General features: G+C 35.2%; 1 protein-coding gene across 3 annotated transcripts in view; it reads right to left on the bottom strand.

The window, feature by feature from the left end:
* Nucleotides 1-1,623: 1,623 nt before the first annotated feature.
* The window catches only part of LOC139132412 (nuclear pore glycoprotein p62-like), a 44,989-nt gene continuing 21,630 nt past the window's right edge, over nucleotides 1,624-24,982 (bottom strand). For all 3 annotated transcript variants that reach the window (XM_070698762.1, XM_070698763.1, XM_070698764.1), the window contains exons 7-11: nucleotides 22,457-22,506; nucleotides 20,959-21,093; nucleotides 20,345-20,459; nucleotides 15,063-15,129; nucleotides 1,624-1,831 (exon numbers count right to left, since the gene is read on the bottom strand). In XM_070698762.1, the coding sequence (XP_070554863.1) occupies nucleotides 1,740-1,831; nucleotides 15,063-15,129; nucleotides 20,345-20,459; nucleotides 20,959-21,093; nucleotides 22,457-22,506 (459 nt within the window). In that variant the 3' untranslated portion in view covers nucleotides 1,624-1,739. The remainder of the gene's footprint in view (nucleotides 1,832-15,062; nucleotides 15,130-20,344; nucleotides 20,460-20,958; nucleotides 21,094-22,456; nucleotides 22,507-24,982) is intronic.

A 24,982-nucleotide genomic window follows, 5' to 3' on the forward strand; every position in this document is an offset into this window, starting at 1 on the left:
CATATGCTTTGTTTTCTTTGTAAAATCAACTGTTCTTAAAAATGGCGGGAAATCAAAATAACGATTAAAAATTAAATCTACTAGTCCAATTTTTCAGTAGTGAAAGACTATACGACTATATCCTTTAAATTTGTAGAATTTATAGAAAACCAGAGAAAATAGCCCTTTTTAGGTCAACAAATTTGGAAAGTGACAGCTACAGGGGCTTTAAAAATTGCCCAAAATATAGTATTACAGGTTTCATCACAATTTGCACAAAACATAGGTCATCAAGATCATCCATTGGGTCCCTCATATCAAATTTCAAAGCAAAATGATGAGCAGTTTCAGAGATTTTTCTACAAAAACTGCAAATATTGCCCTAAAAGTGCAAAACATAAATTTCATCACGATTTAAACAAACTTGAGGAAGGTCACTCCAAGCAACCCGGATTCAAAATTTCAAAGCCATTGGACAAGGTTTCACAGCAGTGAATTTTTGACCAAAAATGGGGGAAAAATGCCCCAAAATACAAATAAGCAGCTCTTACCACAACTTGAACAAATCTGACTGAGATCACTTTAAAGAAACTACCAAACGCCAAATTCAAAGCAATCATATGTTTGGTTTCAGAAATTGCGCTAAAATGACTATGCAAATATTGACATAATTTCAATAAATATCACAAAGGTCACCCTAAGGAACCTGCGCATTAAATTTCAAAGTAATCTGATCAGCTGTTTTGGAGAAGAAGTTTGGAATGTGAAAAGTTGCCTTGCCACTGCCGATTGACAACAGACGATGGTGGACACCCACCTATTTGATAAGTTTCAAGTCGCCAATTGTGGAGCTAATAACTGTGGGTTTCCAGGTTCTGGAAAATAGCTTGATAATTAGTGAATTCCAGATGTGTTTAACTGATAAAAGCCATGAAAAGAATTCACAATATATAAAATTAGGCGGGTAAGAGACTGCCCTTATGAAACAAGATAAACTGCAATAGCCATGCCTATATCTTTTCTCTTTAGATAATGTATCGAATATATTTTGAAATTTCATAAATACAATGATAGTGATACAGTAATTGTTTCAGCTTGTTTGAACTTATGGTGAGTTTTTATCTGTGTATAGAACTACTGCATTTTTTAAAGGTTATCTATTAATGCCCCAGTGCTGCTAACTTTTGATGATAATATCACCATTTTTATTTTGAATGTGAACCATAATTCCTTGTTCTTCTCATCAAAGAATGTTGATATGCACAGTACCCAGCTTGTCAACTCAGCCCCTATGGTTGTAAAGTGCATTGTTATTGTTGAAAACTGACTTCTGGTCCGGACTAGAATTCAAATGTAAACAATATTCATGCATATGTACGCTAAGTTGACAAGCTAAATAGTGGGTGTTTCAACATTCTTTGGGGAGTAGAATAAGAAGTTATATTTTTTTATTTATAAAATAAAAATAATGAAAAAACCATCGAAAGTTAGCAGCACTGGGGCTTTAAAGCATTGAAGTACAACTTTGCTAATTGGCGGTGGCTTAGTGTCGCAATTTGTGATGTTGACAACATTGGATCAGGGGTGCAAATTCACAATCATATCTTTCATACTGTGATTTTACAAATCTTGAGTGCATCAAAATTATGCTGCTTAACAAACTTTATTTGACAAAACAAAATGTTTTTTCAGCTTCAAGATGTCTCCTAATGACAATATTATGAAAGTGAACACAAGTAATTCAAATAATCAAATGAAAATTACTCAAATGCAAGATGAAAACTTCTTTCTTGCTGTTTTCTTATGACATCATTCTGCTTGGTAATCTCATCAACCTTCCTCTGTAACATTGCTGCAATAGAAATCACATTTGTCAATTAGTTAGTGATCATCATGTTCTTATTACTGACAAGATATGATGACACAGAGCAGTAAAACACTAACATTTGAATTAAGCTTGTGTCCAAAATCACTTGCTAGGGTGTCTGGAAGACCAGCCACAGCTGCCGTACGCTGAACCACGGTCATTTTGTCGACAAAAATGGGGCGAAAACAAGCTGTAAACAACGATTTTTGGCCAATTTGGTCTTTTTTCAGTTTAAAAAATTGAAATGTTGTCACTACAAAACAATGGCACTACAAAACAATGGAGACACAGGAATTTTTTTCCATGTGTTTTTGGGATTATGTTGGACAATACAACAGCACTTTTTTTTTCTAAGAAGGCTATTTCTCGTGCTATCGGCCTTCAAACTTAATTGTCCTGATATTGATGGGTATCCATATCTTTCCGATTGTTATTAGCAGAAGGGGGACATCCACGCAAAATCTGTCCCGTAGCTAGCATTATCAAATGCCTTGGAATATATTTTTGTACAAAAACCAGGGAGAAAATGCTTGAGTAGATTTTGTTTTTGAAAATTGTAAGAAATTAATGATTTATTAATTATTAAATTAAATGGTGTCATATTTTGCAAGATTGTGACATATTGACAATTATTTCCTTTTCTACATAAAGTTGAATATGTGATTACCAAATCCTGAAATTTTTAAGTCTGTATCTTCATTTAAACTATGAAGAAATAAAAGTGAATACCATGAACCTTTGGGGTCAAAAATACCATTTCCAACCACCTTTAATACCTTTCACAGCTGATATGTATGTCTTGGTGTGATCAACATTTGTAGCAAATCTAATCAAATCGCATGTAATCGTTCCCAATGAATATCCATTTTTTTTTAATCATTAATTATGCAAATGATTAAAAAGTAAACAAGACACACCTACCAAAAACTGATAAGTTCTTGCCATTTGCAAACTGAATTTATGTACCAGATTTGATTCTGATCTGAGCCATTTTTTGAGATTTGAGCACACGGACAGACAGACAGACACACAGACAGACAGACAGACACATAGACAGACAAACAGATATCGCTGCGGCATTAGCTCACGTGTGTAAAGACATGTGAGCTAAAGAGTTTTGCAGTGTCAAAATGTATTTTTCCACTTTCTATGTTCGATTCTGCATCTTATTAACCAAAACAAATAGGTGCATTGTTCTTTGGGACATAAAAAAGCAATGCATTGGCATGAAACACAATTATTGGAGATTATAACAAAAGTGGAATCAGAATGGTTGATATTTTAGAGCAAAAAAGGCACTTCAAGCATCATTGTCCATGCATTTGTGTAAGTACATACATACAGATGCAGGAGAAAAGCCTAGATGGATGCTTATTCCGAACTTGTGTTCAGAAAGAAACTATATTGACTACATCTGTTTTTATAGCAATTTTACAAAACCCAAAGATTGTCCTGAAACCACTGCACTTCCTTCTTTTTACAGAGAAATTTTATTTATGCACAAATGCCTTGAAAGACAGGTGAAAGCACCAAATAAGAGAGTTTCATGAAATTTGATGAATTGTTTCTCGCCATATCAGCCAAATTACAAAAATTCATTAAATATGCAAATCAGCAGTTAACTGACATGATACTACTACTTATCTTTGCATGCAATAATACTACTGGAAGATCAGATCTGTATGATGTTTCTTCAAATTTGATACAGCATTTCTAGACATATCACACTAATTATAAAAGTTCATCAAATATGTTAATTGGTAATCAATTGATGTCTTTATTCAGTATAACAATACTAAGAAATCAACAGCTGTACGATGTTTCATCAACTTTGATGCAGTACTTCTGAGATAGCCCACTAATTAGGAAAGTTCATTAAATATGTAAATTAGCAATTTATTCCCATGACACTGTTAAGTGTCTTTGTACACTAATATGAGACTGTGTGCTAAAGATCTGAACCAAGTTTCATCAAATTTGCTGCACTATTTCTAGACATCACCTAATTACAAAAATTCATCAAATATGCAAATCAGCAATTAATGATGCAATGACTGTGTGCTATCAGAGTTCTGCTTTAGAAATAGAGCTCTTTTTTAAAAAAGTCATTGTCAATGACTTAGTCCCCACTTTTTAGCTCACGTGTTCACACGTGCGAGCTAATGTCATAGCGATGTCTGTCTGTCTGTCCTTGTGAGTGTGTGTGTCTGTGTGTCTGTCTCTCTTTCTCTCTGTCTGTTCACACAATAACTCAAAACGCCTGAACAGATTAAAGTCACATTTGGTAGACTGGTACCATATGCTACTCGCAAACACTGATTAGATTTTTGTTAGTGTGGCTTGCATATTAATAAAGTTATGACGTATCATTTTTTTCATATGATGGCTTCCCTATGAAGACAGTAATGACAGTGTTGACATACCGGTATATAAAGAAATACTGCACAAAATTTCATGAAACTTTTCACAGATGACAATCTCAGAACATTATGATGATACTGTGAGTGTCATATCAATTATCTGCTCATTTGCATATTTAATGAACTTTTGTAATTAGTGACATAACTCTGAAATTCCTGCACCAAATTTGATGACATCTGCTGCAGATGGTGGTCCAAAAGATATCTAACTATGGTGTAAAGCATTTAGTAGTGTGAAGTTAATTAAGAGTTCATTTACATAATTAATGAACATTGTAATTAGGTATATACCTCTGAAATAACGGCATCCAATTTGGTGAAACCTGCTACAGCTATTGATCTGATAAATATCTAATTATGCTATGAAACATTGAGCAATGTCAAGTTAATTAAGGGTTAACTTGCATATTTTATGAACTTAATCTGTGATATTACTCCAAAGTGACAGCGTTACATTTGATGAAACATGCTCCATATGTTGATCTGATATATATCTAATTGTCCCATAAAGCATTGAGCAGTGTCAAGTTTATAAACAGCTCATTTGCATATTAAATTAAGTTTTTTTAATTAGTGATTTAACTCTGAGAGTACTGTGTGAAAGTTGATGAAATCTGCTACGTATAACGATATAATAGATATCTGATTGTTCTGTGAAATGTACTACTATCAATGGCATCGTTATAAAACATGTGAGCACATTCAGTTCACATCTTGTTTAATAAAATGTCTGTCACACGGCCATATTAGATCAGATCACAAAAAAAAATAGTGACAATGTCACTGGTCGCTCCCATATAGTTATCAAAACAAGCTAAAATCAAGCTAAAAGATTTTTTTATCACAAATAGAAACAATTCCCCCAATAAAATAAAATTATGCAAATTTCACCAGAATTTGATCAAATCTTACTGACGTCACCTGTAAAAACCTCTACACTAAGTTTCAACTCAATCGGACGTGTGGTTTCAGAGTTAAAAAAAAATTTTTGATCAAAAATGAAAAAAATAGCCAAAAATGCAAATATGCAAAGTTCACCACGATTTGCCCAGATTTGGGAAAGGTCACTCCTATGCACTTCCATACCAAGTTTCAAATCAATCAGACTTGTGGTTTCAGAGAAGAAGATTTTTGACCAAAAATGGGAGAAAATTACAAAAAAATTCATGAAAAATAGCAAGTCCAAGATACTGACCCAAGATGTGCACAATCATTTCAGGTCAGCCCAAAGTACTTACATGCTAATTTTTCATCTAATCTGCTCAGTGGCTATTGAGATTTTCAATAAAATGTAAACTAGTAAACATATATACATACGGCTATAAGAGCTAACAAGCGACCCAATGGTCGACAGAGCTCTGCTGTGTTATGAGAGAGCAACGTTTTGTGACATATGTATTGATGAAGAAGGTTGAGATCTTTGATAGCTCATTTCAGGATGGCCTGACCTAAAATGGCAAAATTAGCTGCAAAAATACAAAATTGATGATTTCATCATAATTATGTATAAAAATGTATACCAAATATCAAAGCTATCACATGAGTAACTTTGAGAAACAAATATTTTGACCAAAAACGGCAAAAACTGACCCAAAAATACAAAAATTGAAGATTTCATCAAATTTCACTATATCACACTAAGAGAACCCCCAGGAACCTGTATACCAAATATCAAAGGCATCAGACAAGTAGTTTTGAGAAACACATTTTTGACCAAAAATGGCAAAAATTGCACCAAAAAATACAAAATTGCAGATTTCATCATATATTCCGTATATCATATTTAGTTTATCTGTAGGAACCTGTATACCAAATATCAAAGCTGTCAGACGAGCGGTTTTGATGAAATAAATTTTTGACCAAAAATGACAAAAAAATTCCTTAAAAATACAGATTTGCTTATTTCATCACAATTTGAACAAATCCAAGTTGGGCTATCCCTAGGGACCTGTATACCAAATATCAAAGCTGTCAGACAAGCGCTTTTGATGAAATAAATTTTTGACCAAAAATGACAAAAAAATTCCTTAAAAATACAGATTTGCTTATTTCATTACAATTTAAACAAATCCAAGTTGGGTTATCCCTAGGGACCTGTATACCAAATATCAAAGCTGTCAGACAAGCGTTTTGATGAAATAAATTTTTGACCAAAAATGACAAAAAATTCCTTAAAAATACAGATTTGCTTATTTCATTACAATTTGAACAAATCCAAGTTGGGTTATCCCTAGGGACCTGTATACCAAATATCAAAGCTGTCAGACAAGCGGTTTTGATGAAATAAATTTTTGACCAAAAATGACAAAAAATTCCTTAAAATACAGATTTGCATATTTCATCACAATTTGAACAAATCCAAGTTGGGTTATCCCTAGAGACCTGTATACCAAATATCAAAGCTGTCTGACCAGCGGTTGAGATTTTTTACCAAAAACGCCTTTTTTGGCACTAATTTGCATATTTTTGGCAATGACAACTTCATTTGAACAAAATCTCATCTACAGCCCATCATCCATGTACACACCAAATATCAAGATGAAATTGCAGCGGTTTTGGAGTTTTTGATGTTGACGGACAGACTACAGACATACAGACATACAGACATACAGACATACAGACATTTCCCTAGCCTATAAGAATAGCTTCCATTGCCATATATACATATGGCTATGGAGCTAAAAATTCGACGTGCATAGATACTAGGTATGACACAAGGACTAATCCTTGTACCAAGTTTGAATGAAACAGCTCAAGGCATCTCTGAGATATCTGCATGAACAGACAGACGGACAGACAGACAGACATGACCAAACCTGACTAATACAACTAGAGCGATATACGAGTGAAAAAAATGGTACATGGATTACAAAAACTCAAAACTGTTAAAAAAGCAAGAAAATAATCCATTTACTTATAGCTTTTGGTATCTCCGGTGATATGTGATTTGCTTCAGCAGCTAAAAATTCATACTTAAAGGCAGGGGAGCCATAAATACCCCCATCTCCCTGGGCATTCATAATCCAATATGAGTGGCGTATGGTAACAGCGTCAACGAATGCTCCCGAAAATCTGGAGCTGTCAACAACCATGGTGTAAATTAAAGCACTGTTCCAACATATTACGTTTTGTGAATACTTGTTGCATCACCTTGTCGGTGAAATTCTCTCATTTTTTCCATTTTAAGTTGATTTTTGATGCCAAAACTGCTTCGATGTTGTGTTCAAAGCGTCCACAGAACAATAGATGAAAGCATTCAAACAGCTGCCAATCACGAGGGGACGCGAAAAGGTGCAAACGATCAAACATTTGTTGTGTACATCGGATCGATTACGATGTCAACAATGAATAAACGATTCTTACCACTGAGCAAAATACTTGACCAACGGTTACTGAACACTAGTCTCAGATGAGTTCAGACACAAACGGACTGCTTCATGGTTTCAAGCAGATTGCCTCTCCCTGTTTGTTTGTTGATCTGTGTACCTGTAGGCCTATGAATGGGTGATGTGTATGTTGACCTGCAGTACGATATTTTATGATAGATCTCTTTTGGAAGTATATAGTGGCCTAGCCCTGCGTAGGATGCCGTGTGTTCCCGGTGTTATACGGCCTCCCACCCTCTGCTGATTGCCATGGACAAAACCGGCAACATGCGGATCAAATGTGGACGGAGCACGAAATACTACTTTTCTGACTGTTTTCGGCCGAAATCAACCCGAGTCCGATCCAAATCCAATTGCCTACCCAATTCACTCAACCGCTCACAGAGTGCGAAAAGAATGCTCTTGTGACGTCTAAAACCGTTGTTTGCTGGCGATGCATGGTCAATGGCCGAGGCAGTGGACGCACATTGGATACGTTCATGCCACGATTATGCAGGTGCCCATGAGCTGCATTATTTCCTGTCGGGTCGGGGCGATGAAACTAAATCGCGATTGACTCATCTCTGTCGGATTCGACCAAAAAGAGAATTTGAATAGATTATAGCATCAAATGTTGACATTTAGACTGAAACATGATGAAAGGTCTGAAGATCGCCGTGATGTCATTCTTCTCTACACGTTTTCTGAGCTTGTTTTTTACTAAATTGCTCTAATATTATCTGACGTTTTTTTGATCAATTTTTCTTTCCCAACCAGGGCACAACATTACCTTTTTTACTTTCATAGTAACCTAGGATTCATTTAATTTGCAGATTACATGTAATAGACTCTTATGTTCTTCCTCGATTGTCTGTGACTGATTTTGCTTTCCCGATATCGATATTGCGTTCGCACTCACATGTCTTGAACCTTACGTCATTCACTGAAATAGTTTTCGGACAAACTCAAGAAATTCGACAACTACTAACGAATAGTCGGCAAAATTTACAGAGACTAGCAATAATAATTATGGTCATTTTACCATCTTTAGCTAAGCGTATTCGCTTGGCGGAAGCAGCGTATAACGATCTGAGTTCCCAGTTTTACCCTACAGTGTGAGTGTAGTATTCGAACGAGTGAGATCATAATCTTACGATGTTCCGAGTGGCCTGGAGATTTTTTATAATATACAATAAATTGACCCTATCAAAATTACTCTGTTTTACATTGCTTGGATATTGATATTTTTCTATACTTTTTGACTTTTGATTTTTTGATTCTCCATTGGCGGCAGCACATGTTCGGTTACAACCGTCATGTGATGACCGGAGTGCGATTGTAAAGTTGTCGGGAACAGTTGTTGTTCAGAAGAAAAATCATTTTGTATTTAGAGGCTGCAGTTCTGGATTGTTCATGATAAACAACCAATTATACGTTTCCTACATCTTTGGAACGGGGATTACGGTAATCTTCATGTGATGAAAATTTTTTGAACGTATTTGCAATGTGTTCCCACGATAAGTGTGAACTGATTCTTTGTCAGTAAAAATCGTCAGAAATGGTCCAGTAACCATGGTAAAATAGACACATGAAAAAATCATTGCGAGGAAGATAGTAAGAAATTCAATTGCAATATTTGCTGTCGTATTTCTCAGCAGGAATAACCCATTTTTACACGTTGTGTATAAGAACAGCAAGCAGGTGTTCGGCGGTCAATTGCTTCTATCATAATGATCTTGATCGCAGCTATTTGGCGAGAAGACAGCGGGTACTTATAATCTCGCAAAATTATTGACATCATGTCTTTGTATTGACAATTTTCGATCGGAGGCAGTTCAAATCAACAGCCGTGGTATATTAGGAATCGTGTTTATCACTGGACACCGAACTACCTGCTATCAACAGTACGTTATGTACCATCGGCGGTAACACATTGGTCGTATCTTGTCTAATTCTGCCCCGCCTTTTGCACCGTCCTGAAAAAGCTAGAATGTCCAGACATATAATACAGCGACCTTGCACACTAATGATCATTCCAATGTTTCTGTTGGGGTTTGTTGGCTTTTTATTTGCTCAGTGGCCCGGTAAGATTTTTTTTCAATACGATACACAGTTTGAATTTTTTCAACGTAAATTTAGTATATTGCCAGTTTGTTGGGTAAAGTTGTCTGGAATGAAAGTTTGAGTTGTCGCTGACAGAGTAGACGTCGAGCCCGGTACAGTTGACTGAGATCCGGTCGGTTTGGGGTCGTTTAGTCCGGAAACCTGCAGAGTTCTGTATCGATCATCGTTCGGAATTTAGGTGAATTTTTTGGTCAAAGTAATTCAGTAACAATGTACGCCAGATTCCTTGTGTTGCTCTTGTCACCGTCATACACGTATACGGACGGTTTTCGATTAAAAACGGTAAAAATATCCAGTGCTCGTAAATGCGTGCACAGTTTATTCAGTGACTGTTTGCGCAGCAGTTGTTGATTCGACCAGGATTTGCCACCTCGTAACAACTGTAAACACCGCGTCAACAGTCCATACGAACATTTTGTGCTGAATAGAGTAAGATAATAATTGGCTTGCAGTGGGAAAGGTCAGTCCATCATCCGTCAAAGTTGTTGATCCAAAAAATCACCACTGTGCACCAACTACATGAGTGGCTGTTATAGTTGTACACGTAGTTCCATGGACTTTCCTCTGTCCCTTGTTACGAGCTATGTTCAAAGTGCGTCAAGCAACGAATATCGGTGAAGTACCGGGTACATTGATTTTGTTCAAAGCCACTGCCTGTTTGTTCCCCGTGTTGTTTTTTGTGTCCCTAACGTTGGCTGGCTCTATATGCGTACAAACATAGCAGTCGGGATTAAGATTTCCTGGATAAATAGATACACTCATAGTTTATTCCGCCTCTGACGCAAAGATACACACTGTTTTACATGTGCCACTCCTAGGCCCTGGGATCGATTTCCATACCTTTAAGAGTTTTTACATCTTGTATTGATACCCACTTCAATAAGTGTTAATACATAAAATTTCAACCGGAAATCTTAAAGCGTATTTGCTAAAGGGAGGAATACTCATTTTTGGAAAGTTCAGCAAAATGCTTGTCACATGACTCTTATGCAAATAATGACTATATATTGTACACGGTTGGATTTCTCTATATCAGGGCTTTCCAAAATAAGTACTTAATTGGGGTTTTGGACTTCTTCAAAATGAGAAAAATAGTGACAACATCACTGTTCGCTCCCATATAGTTATCAAACACAGTCAACAATTGTATGAAACATGGACATACATATACAGACAGACTGACATACACAGACTGGCACAGAGTGATGACATTGACCCCAAGTGTGCCTTGGCCATGGAGAGTGATAAAGATATAACAAACAGCTGAATGTAATGATAAAATAGTTAAGTATAGGCCTATACAGGCACTGAGAGTGAATATGTTACAGCAATTTGATTAGTTTCTTTTCCTTTTCTACTTCTGTGATAATCTTTAAGACAATCAATCTGCAAGGCAGTATAAGTATTGACAAATATTACAAGCACACAGTAAACTGTTCTTGATTTTTCATTTACAATATTTGACATAGACTGAAATACATAACATGCAACCAATGTTACACTTTGCCCATACACCAGATACATGGAGAAATTTCAACATACAATCATCAACTCAGAAACTCTACAGGGAACGGTAAACATTGTTTTCTTCCAGAACAGCTGGTGCATCCACATCTGGAACAACTTACAAACTTAACCAATTACACAAGGATGATGACACAAGAGATAAAGTTAATAACTGTGGTGAACTTGACTATTCCATTCAAATCCTTACCTAACTTGACATCTTATACTAAAATACACTGCATGGTTAATTGCGCACAAAATTACATCAGGGTGGACCATTTGATAAGGGGTGGTGTCTGGAAGATCGATGAGGTACATTATCTTTTTATCCGATCCATTGTACATTCTTTGTTCCCCCTCTCCCACCTTTTCTTTTTGTCAAACCTTCTCTGGCTGAATTTTTATTGGCATTTGTTTGGAATTTTTCAAAATCTGCCAGGATTTTTTTACCGCATTTCAACACCAAATCAGTTTACCATATCAAATGCTTACTAAATCACCACATTTATATACTCTGAGTTCCAGTCGATATAAAATTACCCAAAAAAATCTTAAAAATACAAAATGAAAGATATCCCAGTAAAACTGACAGTTTCGCAAAGTTGCCCCAAAAATTCAAAATTCCGGATTTCAACTTAATTTCAATATATCTTATTAACAAAAACCCTAAAAAACCGGTTTACTAAATATCAAAGCAATCAGACTGGTAAATTTTGAGAAACAAATTTTTTGACCAAATGAGAAAAATTGCCCCCCAAAATACAAAATTGCAGATTTCATCCTAATTTTGAATATATCTAATTTTAACATAAACCCTAGGAACCTGTACACTAGATATCAAAGCTACCAGATCAGATGTTTTAGGAGAAAATTTTTTGACCAAAAAAGCAAAAATTGCCCCAAAAATAAAAAAAAAATTGCCAGTTTCAACATACCTTCAATACATTATATTGAGATTAATCTTAGATACCTGTATACCAAATATCAAAGCTATCAAATCCGTAGTTTTTGGATAAAAATTTTTTTTATCAAACATTGGGAAAATTGCATCAAAATTACAAATATGACAATATCAATACAATTTGTACAAGCATGACTGAGGTCATCCTGAGGAACATGAATATTAAGTTTAATAGCAATCAGACGAGTGATTTCAGAGAACAAGATTTTTTGACTAAAAACGGAAAAAATACCCTAAAAATACAAACATGCAAATTTCATCCCAAATTTTTGCACACATAATTTAGATACCTAAAGAAATCTGCATACCAAGTTTCAACCAAATCTGACCAATGCTTACTGAGTTTTAGCCATTTGCAGGATTTTTCCTTTTTCCCCCTCATTTGCATATTTTTGGCACTGACATGTCATTTGAACAAATTCACATCTCCTGCCCTAGGTACACCTGTACACCAAATACTAAGACAGTAGGTGCTACGGTTTAGGAGTTTTTGATGTGGACGGACATACATACATACATACATACATACATACATACATACAGACGACATTTTTCCACCTTATACGAATACCTCCCATTTGCATATATACATATGCATATATGGGAGTTTAAAATGTCGAACTCTGAAAGTATCCATTTGGTATGTAGCTACCGTACGAAATCGAGTGGGACAAGTGTGATATATCTGTGTACACCCACAGACACATGCACAGAGCCTTCTTTATGAGTCCCCTGGACTTAGTATACGGGGGCTTTAAAAGACAAGATCTCCTGTTAAGGTGAAGTACTACGAATTACGTCAAAATTAAGTTGTGGTGTCATTTTCTTGAAACTTTGCACAAATATTCTTGGAAGTTGTGCAAGTGCAAAAATAAAATAAAAAATAGGGGTCACCACGCTCGTTTCCATGGAAACGGACGTTAAAATGGCGTCGTTAGAAATAAATAAAAATGATATAATTCACTTAAACTAAAGAAAGCAATTATAAAAAGCTTAGCAAATGAGTTAATTTTAATAAATACCAAGACTTAAGATCCAATCTATCGAATATATAGTTTTCATAATGTTTGTAAAGAAATTTTACATAAGTATCGATTACAAAATGACGATATTGAAAGTACATCACTACATAATTTTCGAACTTTCTTCCTGTTGCTTTGAATGGTGTCATTTTGAACAAACTTGGCGAATAAAATCCTGATATAATACCATTTAGTTTACACTTTTAATAAAAGGGTGTCACCACGCTACTTTTTACAATATCTCCAGGTGAATGGGTAATATGCGCCATGTAAATGGGAGAGAAATGTTAATTTTTCGCTCATATTGAATAAAAAGCCAGCTTCCTAGGGGGTCAAAATATGACAAGGTATAGGTCACATGTATTTCTAAGAGACTGGGTCAAAAAATTAGGTAAAAGCGCAATTTCAACAATGACAGGTGATGTTAAATACATGCGCTACAAAGTAACCCATTTGCGAAAGGCTGGAGTTAAATCTGCGCGCAGAAACGTTCTAAAGCGTGTGCGCGCGTCCGAATTCGACGCCCTTTACCTTAAAGGTCATTCTACTATACCGACTTTATATTGAACAGTATTATTGTATTTGAATGCTGTTGGGAATATATTAACCAAATGTTGAAGTCACAAAGAAAGTACTTTCTTTATATTTAGAAGTCTTTTACTATATTTGAGGATGATCTTTGCTCATTTACATATCAGCAACATGAAAGTGATCAACTTTAAAAAATACCGCAATTATACGGTGTCGCTCACATTTGATCAGAATTTGTACATACCAGTATGGGTACCAAAGATCAACAATAAATGTTTCCATCTGTTCAGTGCAGGAAAATTCTACGTTGATGTTACAACCAGGAAAACAACAAGAAATATTTAAACCAGAAAAACAAGAATGACACACTTTAGGTACTGGCGGTCAACTTTAGCAACATGCATAGCAGATACAGCTAGTCCCTCTTAGTTTGAGCAGGTCTGTTAATATGTAACAGTTCAAAAACAATGACAGGAAATGACTCAAGGTCAGTGGAGTAGCCTGTTTCAGTCACTGGCATGCCACCACTCCTTGCACATTTGCAGGATTTCCCTTTTTCTTACCTCATTTGCACATTTTTGACACTGACATGTTCATTTGAACAACGTAACATCTCAGCCCCTGCATCTACCTTTACACCAAATACTGAGATGGTAGCTTTGGCGGTATGGGAGCTTTTGTGTGTGACGGACATACATTCGTACACAACTACCCACATACATACATACATACAGATGCCACCGACTAGCCATATAAGCTCTTTTTGGTATTTATATACATACCAAATATGAGTTAAAAAACCTAAATCTGCAGCAAATTAGAAAGCTATCCACAAGATTTCAACGCCTTAGAACAAGTAGTTTCTAACTGCAAAGATTTGTACCAAACTTTCTATTTATCATTGTTTATATGCATATAAGTCACGTGATCAACATGGAACAAAATTAGATCTGCAACCTTATTGGTCAAGGTTTGGTAGTTTTGGTATTTAAGTTTTTTTCAGTTTTACATTTATTGAGCTTATTGCATATTTTTGGATCAATGACATTAAGATGAGTGGCCTTGTTTCAGATAAAGCCGAGTTTATGAACAATGAAATACAGACATACATACATTTATACAGACAGATGATGGACCCTGGACGGCTACTATCCCTAGAGATTGTTGCCATGGCAACTGAAAGTTAGTGACTGTTGTTCAGGCTTGCATGCGCAACAGTTCAGAACGTCCTGTGAAGTGAATTTAAAAGTAAGGATTTCCTTTTGTCAAACTAAACCATCAACTAACCTGTGCTTTGATCCACCCACAGAAGAGAATCCATATGTGCATTTAAGATTTTGGAGATCTGTTGTATCTGAAAGAAACCAATATAATTCAGTGTTTCATCTAGGATGCTACACCAGAGGGGGATTGGTCCCCCTCTACTGTAATTTTTGAGGGGGATTTTAAAATTTTGGGGGGGGATTTAACTGAAACATATAATGACATCTTTATACGTAAGTTGTAATGTTGCAGTGATGTTACTTGTATTATACATACTACAAGCCATAAATAACTTGCTTACACAATCCAAGCTGCTGACTGCAAACACCATCCTCTATAAGATTTTTTCAAAAGTCAACGAATTTGCGTATCACTGTTGTGAATGTATAGGGCTTCCAAGAGTGGCAGACAGCTCATTAATATTCATAAGCATTACTATTCCTGAAAAAATTGAAGCATATTCTGTATGCTAAATTATTCTGTATGTTTGTTTGTACATATTCTGTATGTTTGCTTTCTTAGGGCTTAATGTACTTTCAAACATAAAAATTAACAATAGTTGGCCATTCCCACTGTACTTTCAAGGGATTTTTTCATTTTTCACTGAACTGTCTGCACTACAAAAAGCAAGAACTCTTTTGTAGTTATAAAGGAATGTTTTGTAGCTTCTGAAAAAAATAATGTGCTTGTTTGTCACGTTTTTACTGTGCGTATATCATCCCTCACTACTGTAAGTTTGGATCAACATTGCCCTTTGCAAACCAGTGAGCTGTATTTTTCTAGTGACCTAGCTGGTCTTGTAATTTTGTGCGCAGACTCAGTAGAGTTAAAACGAACAACTCAGGGGGTCGAATATTAGTAAGCCATGCGGAGTTTCTCGATGTCAGATTCGCTCCAGTTGCTTTTTGTCAGTCATTTTAGAACGGGAAAATAACAAACAGAAAGGTTGGTTGTCACCGACAGTTAACTTTAGGGTTTATTTGCCCCGAAAAATAAGTCAGTGTCTGTTCCATGAATTCAAAAACCGGACCCATTGACACCACAGCATGCTGTGACTTTCATTGCATGCAGCATAGAGGTAGTACTACCTCCAAGCATGCATGCAGTCTGCACTGAACACGTTTCTATGACAGTAAAAGTCCAAATTTTCGTGTCAATCTTGCTATCAGATTTATTTTCAGAGTGTTATGGACACCCATACGATGCATAAAAACTTCAGTTTGTGTCCTTTTCTCAATCGTACAGAGATAATGTGACACAGAAACCTTATCGGGCTAGGGCAATGAACTTTTGTGAACGTAACTCGCAGCTGCAGCTGGCTGACAGGCTTTCATATGCAAAATCAGCGTACGGAAATTTACGTGTGGTATTGTTTCAACAGCAATTTATTGAAGTAGTTCAAAAAGTATCAAAATCGAACTAAAATTAGCCCCTTCCATGTAAATATTCTTGCAACACTATACAATGCCCGTTACCACAGGTGCCGATAATGGGTCAAATGCATCGAAGTGTGACACCCATGACTAGCAGCCATTCCAGCCAGCTCAGTGCAGTGCGCGATGGGTCGCCCCTTCCACCTGTGATTGGCGGCACGCAGCACACAGAAGAGGGGGAATCGCGCAATCGCGCAGCCTAGATGAAACACTGTAATTTTCTGGTTACTTTTTGATCAATACTTTTTGATGTGATTATTTTTTGTATAATACCTTGGCAACCTTGATACAATACAGTTTTGCAAGGGTCTGGTGTGGGCTGCCAGATAGCAGGTAATATAATCAACCATTTGCTCTGTGCAGATGGTATTGTATTGATTTGCCCTTCAGTTAAATCACTCAGAAAATTGATTAAGATATGCACACTGTATGGAAATCATCACGATATTCTCTTTCACTCTACTAAATCTGAATGCATGTACTTTCTGCCAAAGTCTTGGAAATTAGTAAGTAACCTGAAAGTGTACCTTTATGGAGAGTTGCTCACGCTTGTAAAAATAATAAGCGACCTAGCGGCCGATATAGCTCCACTGTGTTTATGTAGAGAATAACTATTTTTGACACATGTTGATGAAGAAGGGTGGAAATCTTTGATAGCTCGATGCAGTGGCCAGAAAAAAGTGGCTAAAATAAGCTGCAAAAATACGCAATTGAAGATTTCATCATACTTTGAATGTATCACATAGGATCATCCCTAAGAACATGTCAACCAAAGCTATCTGATGAGTAGTTTTTGAGAATAAATTTTTTGACCAAAAATGGCAACAATTGCCCCAAAAATAAAAATTGCAGATTTCATCATAATTTCAAAAGATCAAATTTAGTTAATCTATAGAAACCTGTATACCAAATTTCAAAGCAGTTGAAAGTGTTAGACAAGTACTTTTTGAGAAAACGCATTTTTTGACCAAAAATAGGAAAAATTGCCCCAAAATTCAAATTGCAGATTTCATCATTATTTCAATAAATATCATTTAGTTCATCTATAGGAACCTGTATACCAAATTTCAAAGCTATCAGATGAGTAGTTTTGAATATACACATTTTTTGACCAAAAATGGCAAAAATTGCCCCAAAAATACAAAATTACAGATTTCATCAGAAATTCAATATATATTACTTAGCTCATCTGTAGAAACCTGTATACCAAATTTCAAAGCTATCAGACCAGTACTTTTTGAGAAACACATGTTTTGACCAAAAATGGCAAAAATTGCCCCAAAATTACAAAATTGCAGATTTCATCATAATTTCAATAATTATCATTTAGTTCATCTGTAGGAACCTGTACACCAAATTTCTAAGCTATCGGACGAGTAGTTTTGGAAATACACATTTTTTGACCAAAAATGGCAAAAATTACCCCAAAATTACAAAATTGTAGATTTCATCATAATTTCAATAACTATCATTTAGTTAATCTGTAGGAACCTGTATACCAAATTTCAAAGCTATCGGATGAGTAGTTTTGGAAATACACATTTTTTGACCAAAAATGGCAAAAATTGCCCCAAAAATACAAAATTACAGATTTCATCAGAAATTCAATACATATTACTAAATTCATCGATAGAAACCTGTATTCCAAATTTCAAAACTATCAGACCAGTACTTTTTGAGAAATAAATTTTTTGACCAAAAATGGCAAAAATTGCCTTAAAAATGCAAATTTGCATATTTCTGCACAATTTGAACAAATCTGAAATAGATCATCCCTGGGGACCTATGTACCAAATATCAAAGCTATCTGACTGGCAGTTTTGAAGAAGAAGATTTTTAAAGATTTTTTTACCAGAAATGACAAAAATTGCCTTAAAAATACAAATATGCAAATTTCGCCACGATTTGAACAAATCTGACTGAAGTCACCCTAAGCAAACTGCATATCAAATTTCAAAGCAATCGGACAAGCGGTTTCAGAGAAGAAGATTTTTTTACCAAAAACACCAAAAAATGCCCCAAAAATACAAATATGCAAATTTCACCACGATTTGAACAAACTGAAGTGAGGTCACCTTAAGTGAACTGCATATAAAATTTCAAAGCAATTGGACTTGGGTTTCAGAGGAGAAGGCAATTGTTGACGGACGACGACGGACGACGGACGACGACGACGACGGACGACGACGGACGACGACGGAAAATCAACCTATTTGATAAGCTCCGCGTCGCTGACAGCGGAGCTAATAAAAAGGTATTTGGGCTACATGGTGTCGTCTACTGGAGATAACAATAATGACATCCAGAGATAGCTGAAGTGTATGTATGCCAGGGCAAACTATATTATCTGTAACTTCAGTCATTGTTCGTATGAGGTTAAAAATGTTCTTTTCAGAGCTTTCATGTACAGTGTATACTGCCTGAATATCTGGAGTGACTATTGTGCAAAACAGATGAATAATATGCGAGTTGCGTACAATAATTCTATGAGAATCATCTTTCAACTTAAATTTGCCTGTAGTATAAGCAACAATTGTGTGCAGAGGAGCATTCTGAATTTTACTTCACTTCAACGCCAAGCTCTTTTTAAATTCAGGGTTTGTCTGATTGAAAGTGAGATTATTTTAATTTGCACTTTTATGGATTTTGACTCGTTGCTGTTTTCATCCTTTTGGCGTCATTTCAGAAATGTTATGTACAGATAAAAATACTTTTTAATTCTTTTGTATACATGTTCTTTTATCACTGTTTCTTTGTACTCTTTTTTGATACGGGCCTATGTCTGCCTGAAATAAACAATAATAATAATAATAATTACAGGGATACTTTTCAAGAAAAAAACAAATTTTTGTGTTTTTGACATAAAATACCCCGGTAAAGGTGGAAAGCTACCTTTAGTATCATTTTTGGACTGAGTACTTGGGACATTCACTCAAAATAAGTATGGTATATATGCTTAACGTTTTGTCCTGAAAGCAGGACTCCAACAGAAGCGGAAAGGTTTAATGAGCAGATACATAGCAAATGTAAAGATAATTAGACATGGCAAATTATTTGAAAAAGAGAGAGTTCCTGCCTTTGTGTGAAATATATATTTATAATTGCACATCCTCCTTTTCCACAAGTGACACAGATCTTATAAAGACCCAAACAACTGAGGCAAATAACACTTCAGCACAGTTTATACTTTCACAAAAAGTGCAAATGTGGAGACATTGAAACAACATAATATGACATTTCTGCTTCCTTGAAACAAATATTCACGGCTGAAACAAATGAACCATTGAATCTTGTTTCAATATATGCAATCAACTGCCAATTCTGTCATTGTGAGAGGTCATATTATACTTGCAGTGTACCCTGAGTGCCAATATTTGATGTGCCAATGATTCAAGAAAGTCTTGCAGATCACATGCATTGTAATGCCTACATATCAAAGATTACATGCAATGATATCAGGTCACTTCAATGACATTTCCAGAAATTCCACAGTGGAATCAAAACCTTTACATGTTTGACGTTCCAATAGCGCTGATCGCAAAAGACGTCACTGTTCTCTCTCATTAATATGCATAAATAAATATTTGTCCGCATTTTCCGCATAAATGACGAAAATAAAACCTGCGAGTGTTAGAATGGCTATTTAGCGTCACACTTATTCATATGAATTGATGACTGAGACTACAAGCTGCAACAACAGCCGCGCATACCACGACAAAATTTGTCCGAATTTCAGCATATTTGTCCAAAAGTCACGCGCGTGCAGCTATATTTAGTAACAAACCCGAAATCACGATCAACGCTATGGATACTTATACAAATGTTTAGCTTGTAATTTGACCATTGATGATGATAGTAACCACTTATACTTACTGGATCATCTGCATCTTGTGACGTCAAATTGACGTTATTTACATGCTCAATGATTTCTCTCAAATCCTGTGACATTCTTTTCAATTGAGAATCAATATTTTCAGCTGTTTGATATCTAAAAATAGAAACACATATTTGATCCTGTTCATTCAATATACATCTGATTCACAGGCTTCTCTGAGATAGTCAGAGCAATGAGCCAGTTTTCATGGTACCTTCTTAATCCTGTCTTAGTTGAACACACATAATGTTCCCAGCATTCTTCTCACATTTCATCTCACGCATTTCCATCTGTATTTGCTATCTACAAGCAAATTTCTAAAGTAATCAACTGAATTTAAGACAAATGTATCCTAATCTCACTAACATCATAAATAGCAATGTAAAGACACCATAATTCTGCACAAGTATCTGCTGAAAATAACGCATTAACATTTGAAAATGGATTAGTTATTGGGTTAAAGGTCATGTACAGTATGTAACTATATTAGAGTATGCCATAAATAAAATATACAAATTTAATTTAACTAACTTCTTCAATTATATATTATTTATTTCTAAATCTTGAAAGAAAAGGGTTTCACACAAGGGAAGGTTATTTCAGATTTACTTACGTGTCTTCTCTTTCAAGATCTGCATGTTGAGCGTAAACTGATCCCTGCTGGCTTTTTATAGCTTCTTCTAATGGTTTCAGTATATCGTCTAATTCCCTTTGTTGACTCAAAATGAAGTCTAGTTCATGTTCCAGTCTGTTGATAAAAAGCACCTCCAAAGTATGACTAAATGTCTATTGCAATCATGAGGCAACTTTTGTTTTGTACTTATACAGTATAGCTACAGTGCAGCCAAAAAAAATGGGAATTGTTTAAAGGGTGATTGTTATTGTTGGTATCATAGACAAATATACTGTGACACAAAACTCTTCAAGTGAGAAAGATAATAATCTTTGCAGCACTGATATGGTTTTGATGGACCAAGTGTGCCAGGGCCTGTACACCATACAACCAAGATACGCAAAATTTGTATCAGGGCCGTAAAGATTTTATCACATATACCTCACAGAATGATAAATAACATTCGGTGCAATTTTGGAGATTAACATGTGAGCGACATCAAAAAATCGCCATTTATGTCAGTTTTTCCCAACAAGTGACCTTTGGACTGATAGAGCTCCCCTGTGTTATGTACAGAATAACAGACAGTGATGTATGTATCTGATCAGAAATACATGTGATTGCTACACTTTTTAGACTTTTCAATCTAGGCTTGTCTTAGCAAAGTCAACTTTGTACCTGTCTTTATAGAAAGATAATTAGTTTTGATAGTTCTCTTTACAAGAGCTGATATTTTCATACTTGTACATCAAAAAAATGTACGCATATGGTAGTCATTTGAGGAATCGCATTGTCAGTCAAATCTGGTTCACAATTATTGTTTTTCAAATATCAAATAGAAACGCAGACACTCCAAAAATTGTCAGCTGTTCCAAGTGTAACAGACGGAGTGACAAATCAAGACGGTCAATCTAAGAAGTCCACCATGTAAACAGAAAACATAGTGATGGCAATGGGGATGACACCATTTATGCGCAGGGTGGACAATGTAATTATAACCGAACATGTGCATACTAAGGTCATCAACGTTCTCAAATAGTTAACAAAATTATTTATTTTGACGAGATCGATCACAAACATTTTCAAATTTTTGTAGAATTTATTCATTTGATGACAAATATTAATTGGTATTCATGCATTACGAGGATGAACCCACCCATCAAAAACAATGATTTCTGACATGATGACGTAAATGCCAATAACCCGATAATAGCCAATCAAATCACTGGTACCGGTAACACCTCCAAAAGCCAGGTTGTCGTGCAGACTGATAGGGTATATGGGAGCTAAAAAGGTAACTGTATGGTATTTGAAATATTTCTGTCTATAAGTACATGGTCTATGAACCATAGACAGTAGAGGGGGGAACCCCTACTGTCTATGGTTAAAGCTTCGGTTAAAAGGACTAAAATGAGGTTTGGTAGTCCAATGAACAAGAAAAATATGTTCCTTTTATAAGGTATGGCTGCTAGCCTATAAATAATGAAGCTCTAACTACCTTTGCTGATCAACTTTGACTTTTTCAACATCTGTGTGGAGGGTTTTGATCTGTGAAAGTAAGTCATATATTGTTACATGGTAGAAAATAATTGTGTCTTGCGTCTGAAATATATATATATATATATATATATATATATATATATATATATATATATATATATATATATATATATATATATATATATATATGTATTATATATATGTATATATAAAGATTGTTGGTGAAATGATTTTTACAATTTCATCTCTACAATGTGGTTTTGTGAGCCAGTCCACTTCAGTCTCCTGACGAGTGAGCCTCGCGACTCACAAAACAACATTGTAGAGATGACATTGTTAAAATACCGTCAATGACACTGTAGTTTCTCCAGTGTGTGGCCAGGTCAGGGTATTGGTTTTTGGCAAAAAGTTGATGATGCAGCTACATGAGGTTGGATATCGACCCAATGAACCCAAAGAATGACTAAATATATAAATGATCAATTGGAAAAATTTAAAGCTACTTACAGGAAACTGCTTAAAGATAGTTTAACCCTTTTCCTGCCAAGTCCATATTTCACCACCAGGTCAAGATGGTTAAAATTAATAAAACACAATGTATTCCATATGATGTATTTTAACATAATACTGTACATTTGAAGGCTGTTGAAAACATAATACTGTAAAGTTGATTTTTTTTTTGGACAAAAGTTGCTATAACATACCAAGCCAAGTGGGTGAAAATACGTCATGTTTTGGCTCAATACCGCTTTTTACTGACTTGGCTGATGGGGAAGTGATACTGTCTGGTAGGAAAAGGGTTAATGTGCAAAGAAGTTAAATAATGCAGAAATACAAAAATAAATAGTGTAAACGACACTGTGCTCCCATTTTACAGAAATACTAGGTACTACTTAATTACATTCTAAACATGCCTTGCTTATAGCTCAGGTTATAAAGAATCTTCACCTGGATTCATTCTACTATAAACCAAGTACATTTTAACTCTCAAATTACCATTGCTATTTTTGACAAACTAAGTAATACTTGCTGAATGAGCTTAGACTGTAGGTACTCACAGAAAGCACACTGAAGAGACAAATGTTTGCAACTTAAGAAGTTCAAGGTAATCAAAAGCATTATAATGAATCATGTAACACTTTCATTGCACTGTTTACATGATTGCATACTTGCTATAAATAGCACATAAGGAATCTTATAGCCCAGCTTGACCATAAAAACCCTATCACTTCGACCACTCTTCTAATTTGACCACCCTGCTTTTTTCCCCTCAAAATGTAATTTTATTTTATCCTTATCAAGTTGACCGCAAATAGAAATTGGAACTTTCTCTATCTCCATTTATTCCACCAACCTATCACGACAAACTATTTTGAGCAATTCCTTTTAGATAACATACAGAGAACAATACATGACGGTACAGAATATGTCAAAGTTGGGATTCAGGAAAGTTGCCTTTTACATGTTTTAATCGTCCAAGATGGTAAGCATTTCACTATAAACTGTCAAAAAAGTTGAACTTTCTAATAATTCTACACTAAAATTATTTTGACTTTGTTGATTTCCTATTAATTCGATCATTTAAAATCATATACATTATTTTTTCTGGTCAAATTGATAGGGTTTTTACAGTAGATGAGTTACATACAATGTAACTCAACATCAGTTAAAATATCAATAACCTTCTAAAATTGCATCATTCCTATAAATAACACCTCAGCCTGGAACAGCACAATCATAATCTGCTCATAACAAAACCATTTACACAGGCAGTACCTGACTAGTACATTTCATCTGTGTATCAAATTTGAAAGCATGGCAAAAAAGTTCACAAAATTTGCAAATTTTGCCTTCAGTTCACCGAGTCATCTTCAGGTCACTCCTATAAACCTGCACACCCAATTAGAAATTAATTGCATACACAGTTTAAAAGAAGATTTTTTGGCCAAAAACGGCAAAAATTGCCCGAAAATAGAAATATGCAAATTTTTCCAAAATTTGGATGAATCCTATTTTGGGTTATCACAAGCACCTGCACATCAAATTTTAAAGTGATCGGACCATTGGTTTAAGACAAAGATTTTTTTACAGAAATGGCAAAAAAGAAAAACATTAAAAATAGAGAGCATCAAACATTGACATCAAATCTATATGTTTAAATGAGTTGGGCCTAAGGTACATAAAAACCAAATATATATGACAATGGTCAGATGAGTAGTTCCTGAGTTATTGATTTTTGACCATTTTTGCCTTTTTTCTACCTCATTTGCATATCTATGAGACTAAAAAGTTCATTTTGACAATGGCACATATGCACCATATATGGCATCACTAAACCAAAAATCAGCTTAATACAAGCAGCAGTTCGGGAGTTTTTGAGATAGATGGACAGACATCCATACATACATGTACATACATACATACCGATACATACAGACAGACATCTCACATACAGACTTTTTTCAACCATATAACCTCCCAATTGCCATATATGTACGGCAAATGGGAGCTAATAACAATCCGG

This window comes from Ptychodera flava, chromosome 5, assembly GCF_041260155.1.
Source record: "Ptychodera flava strain L36383 chromosome 5, AS_Pfla_20210202, whole genome shotgun sequence".
In the NCBI taxonomy this organism is placed as follows: domain Eukaryota; kingdom Metazoa; phylum Hemichordata; class Enteropneusta; family Ptychoderidae; genus Ptychodera; species Ptychodera flava.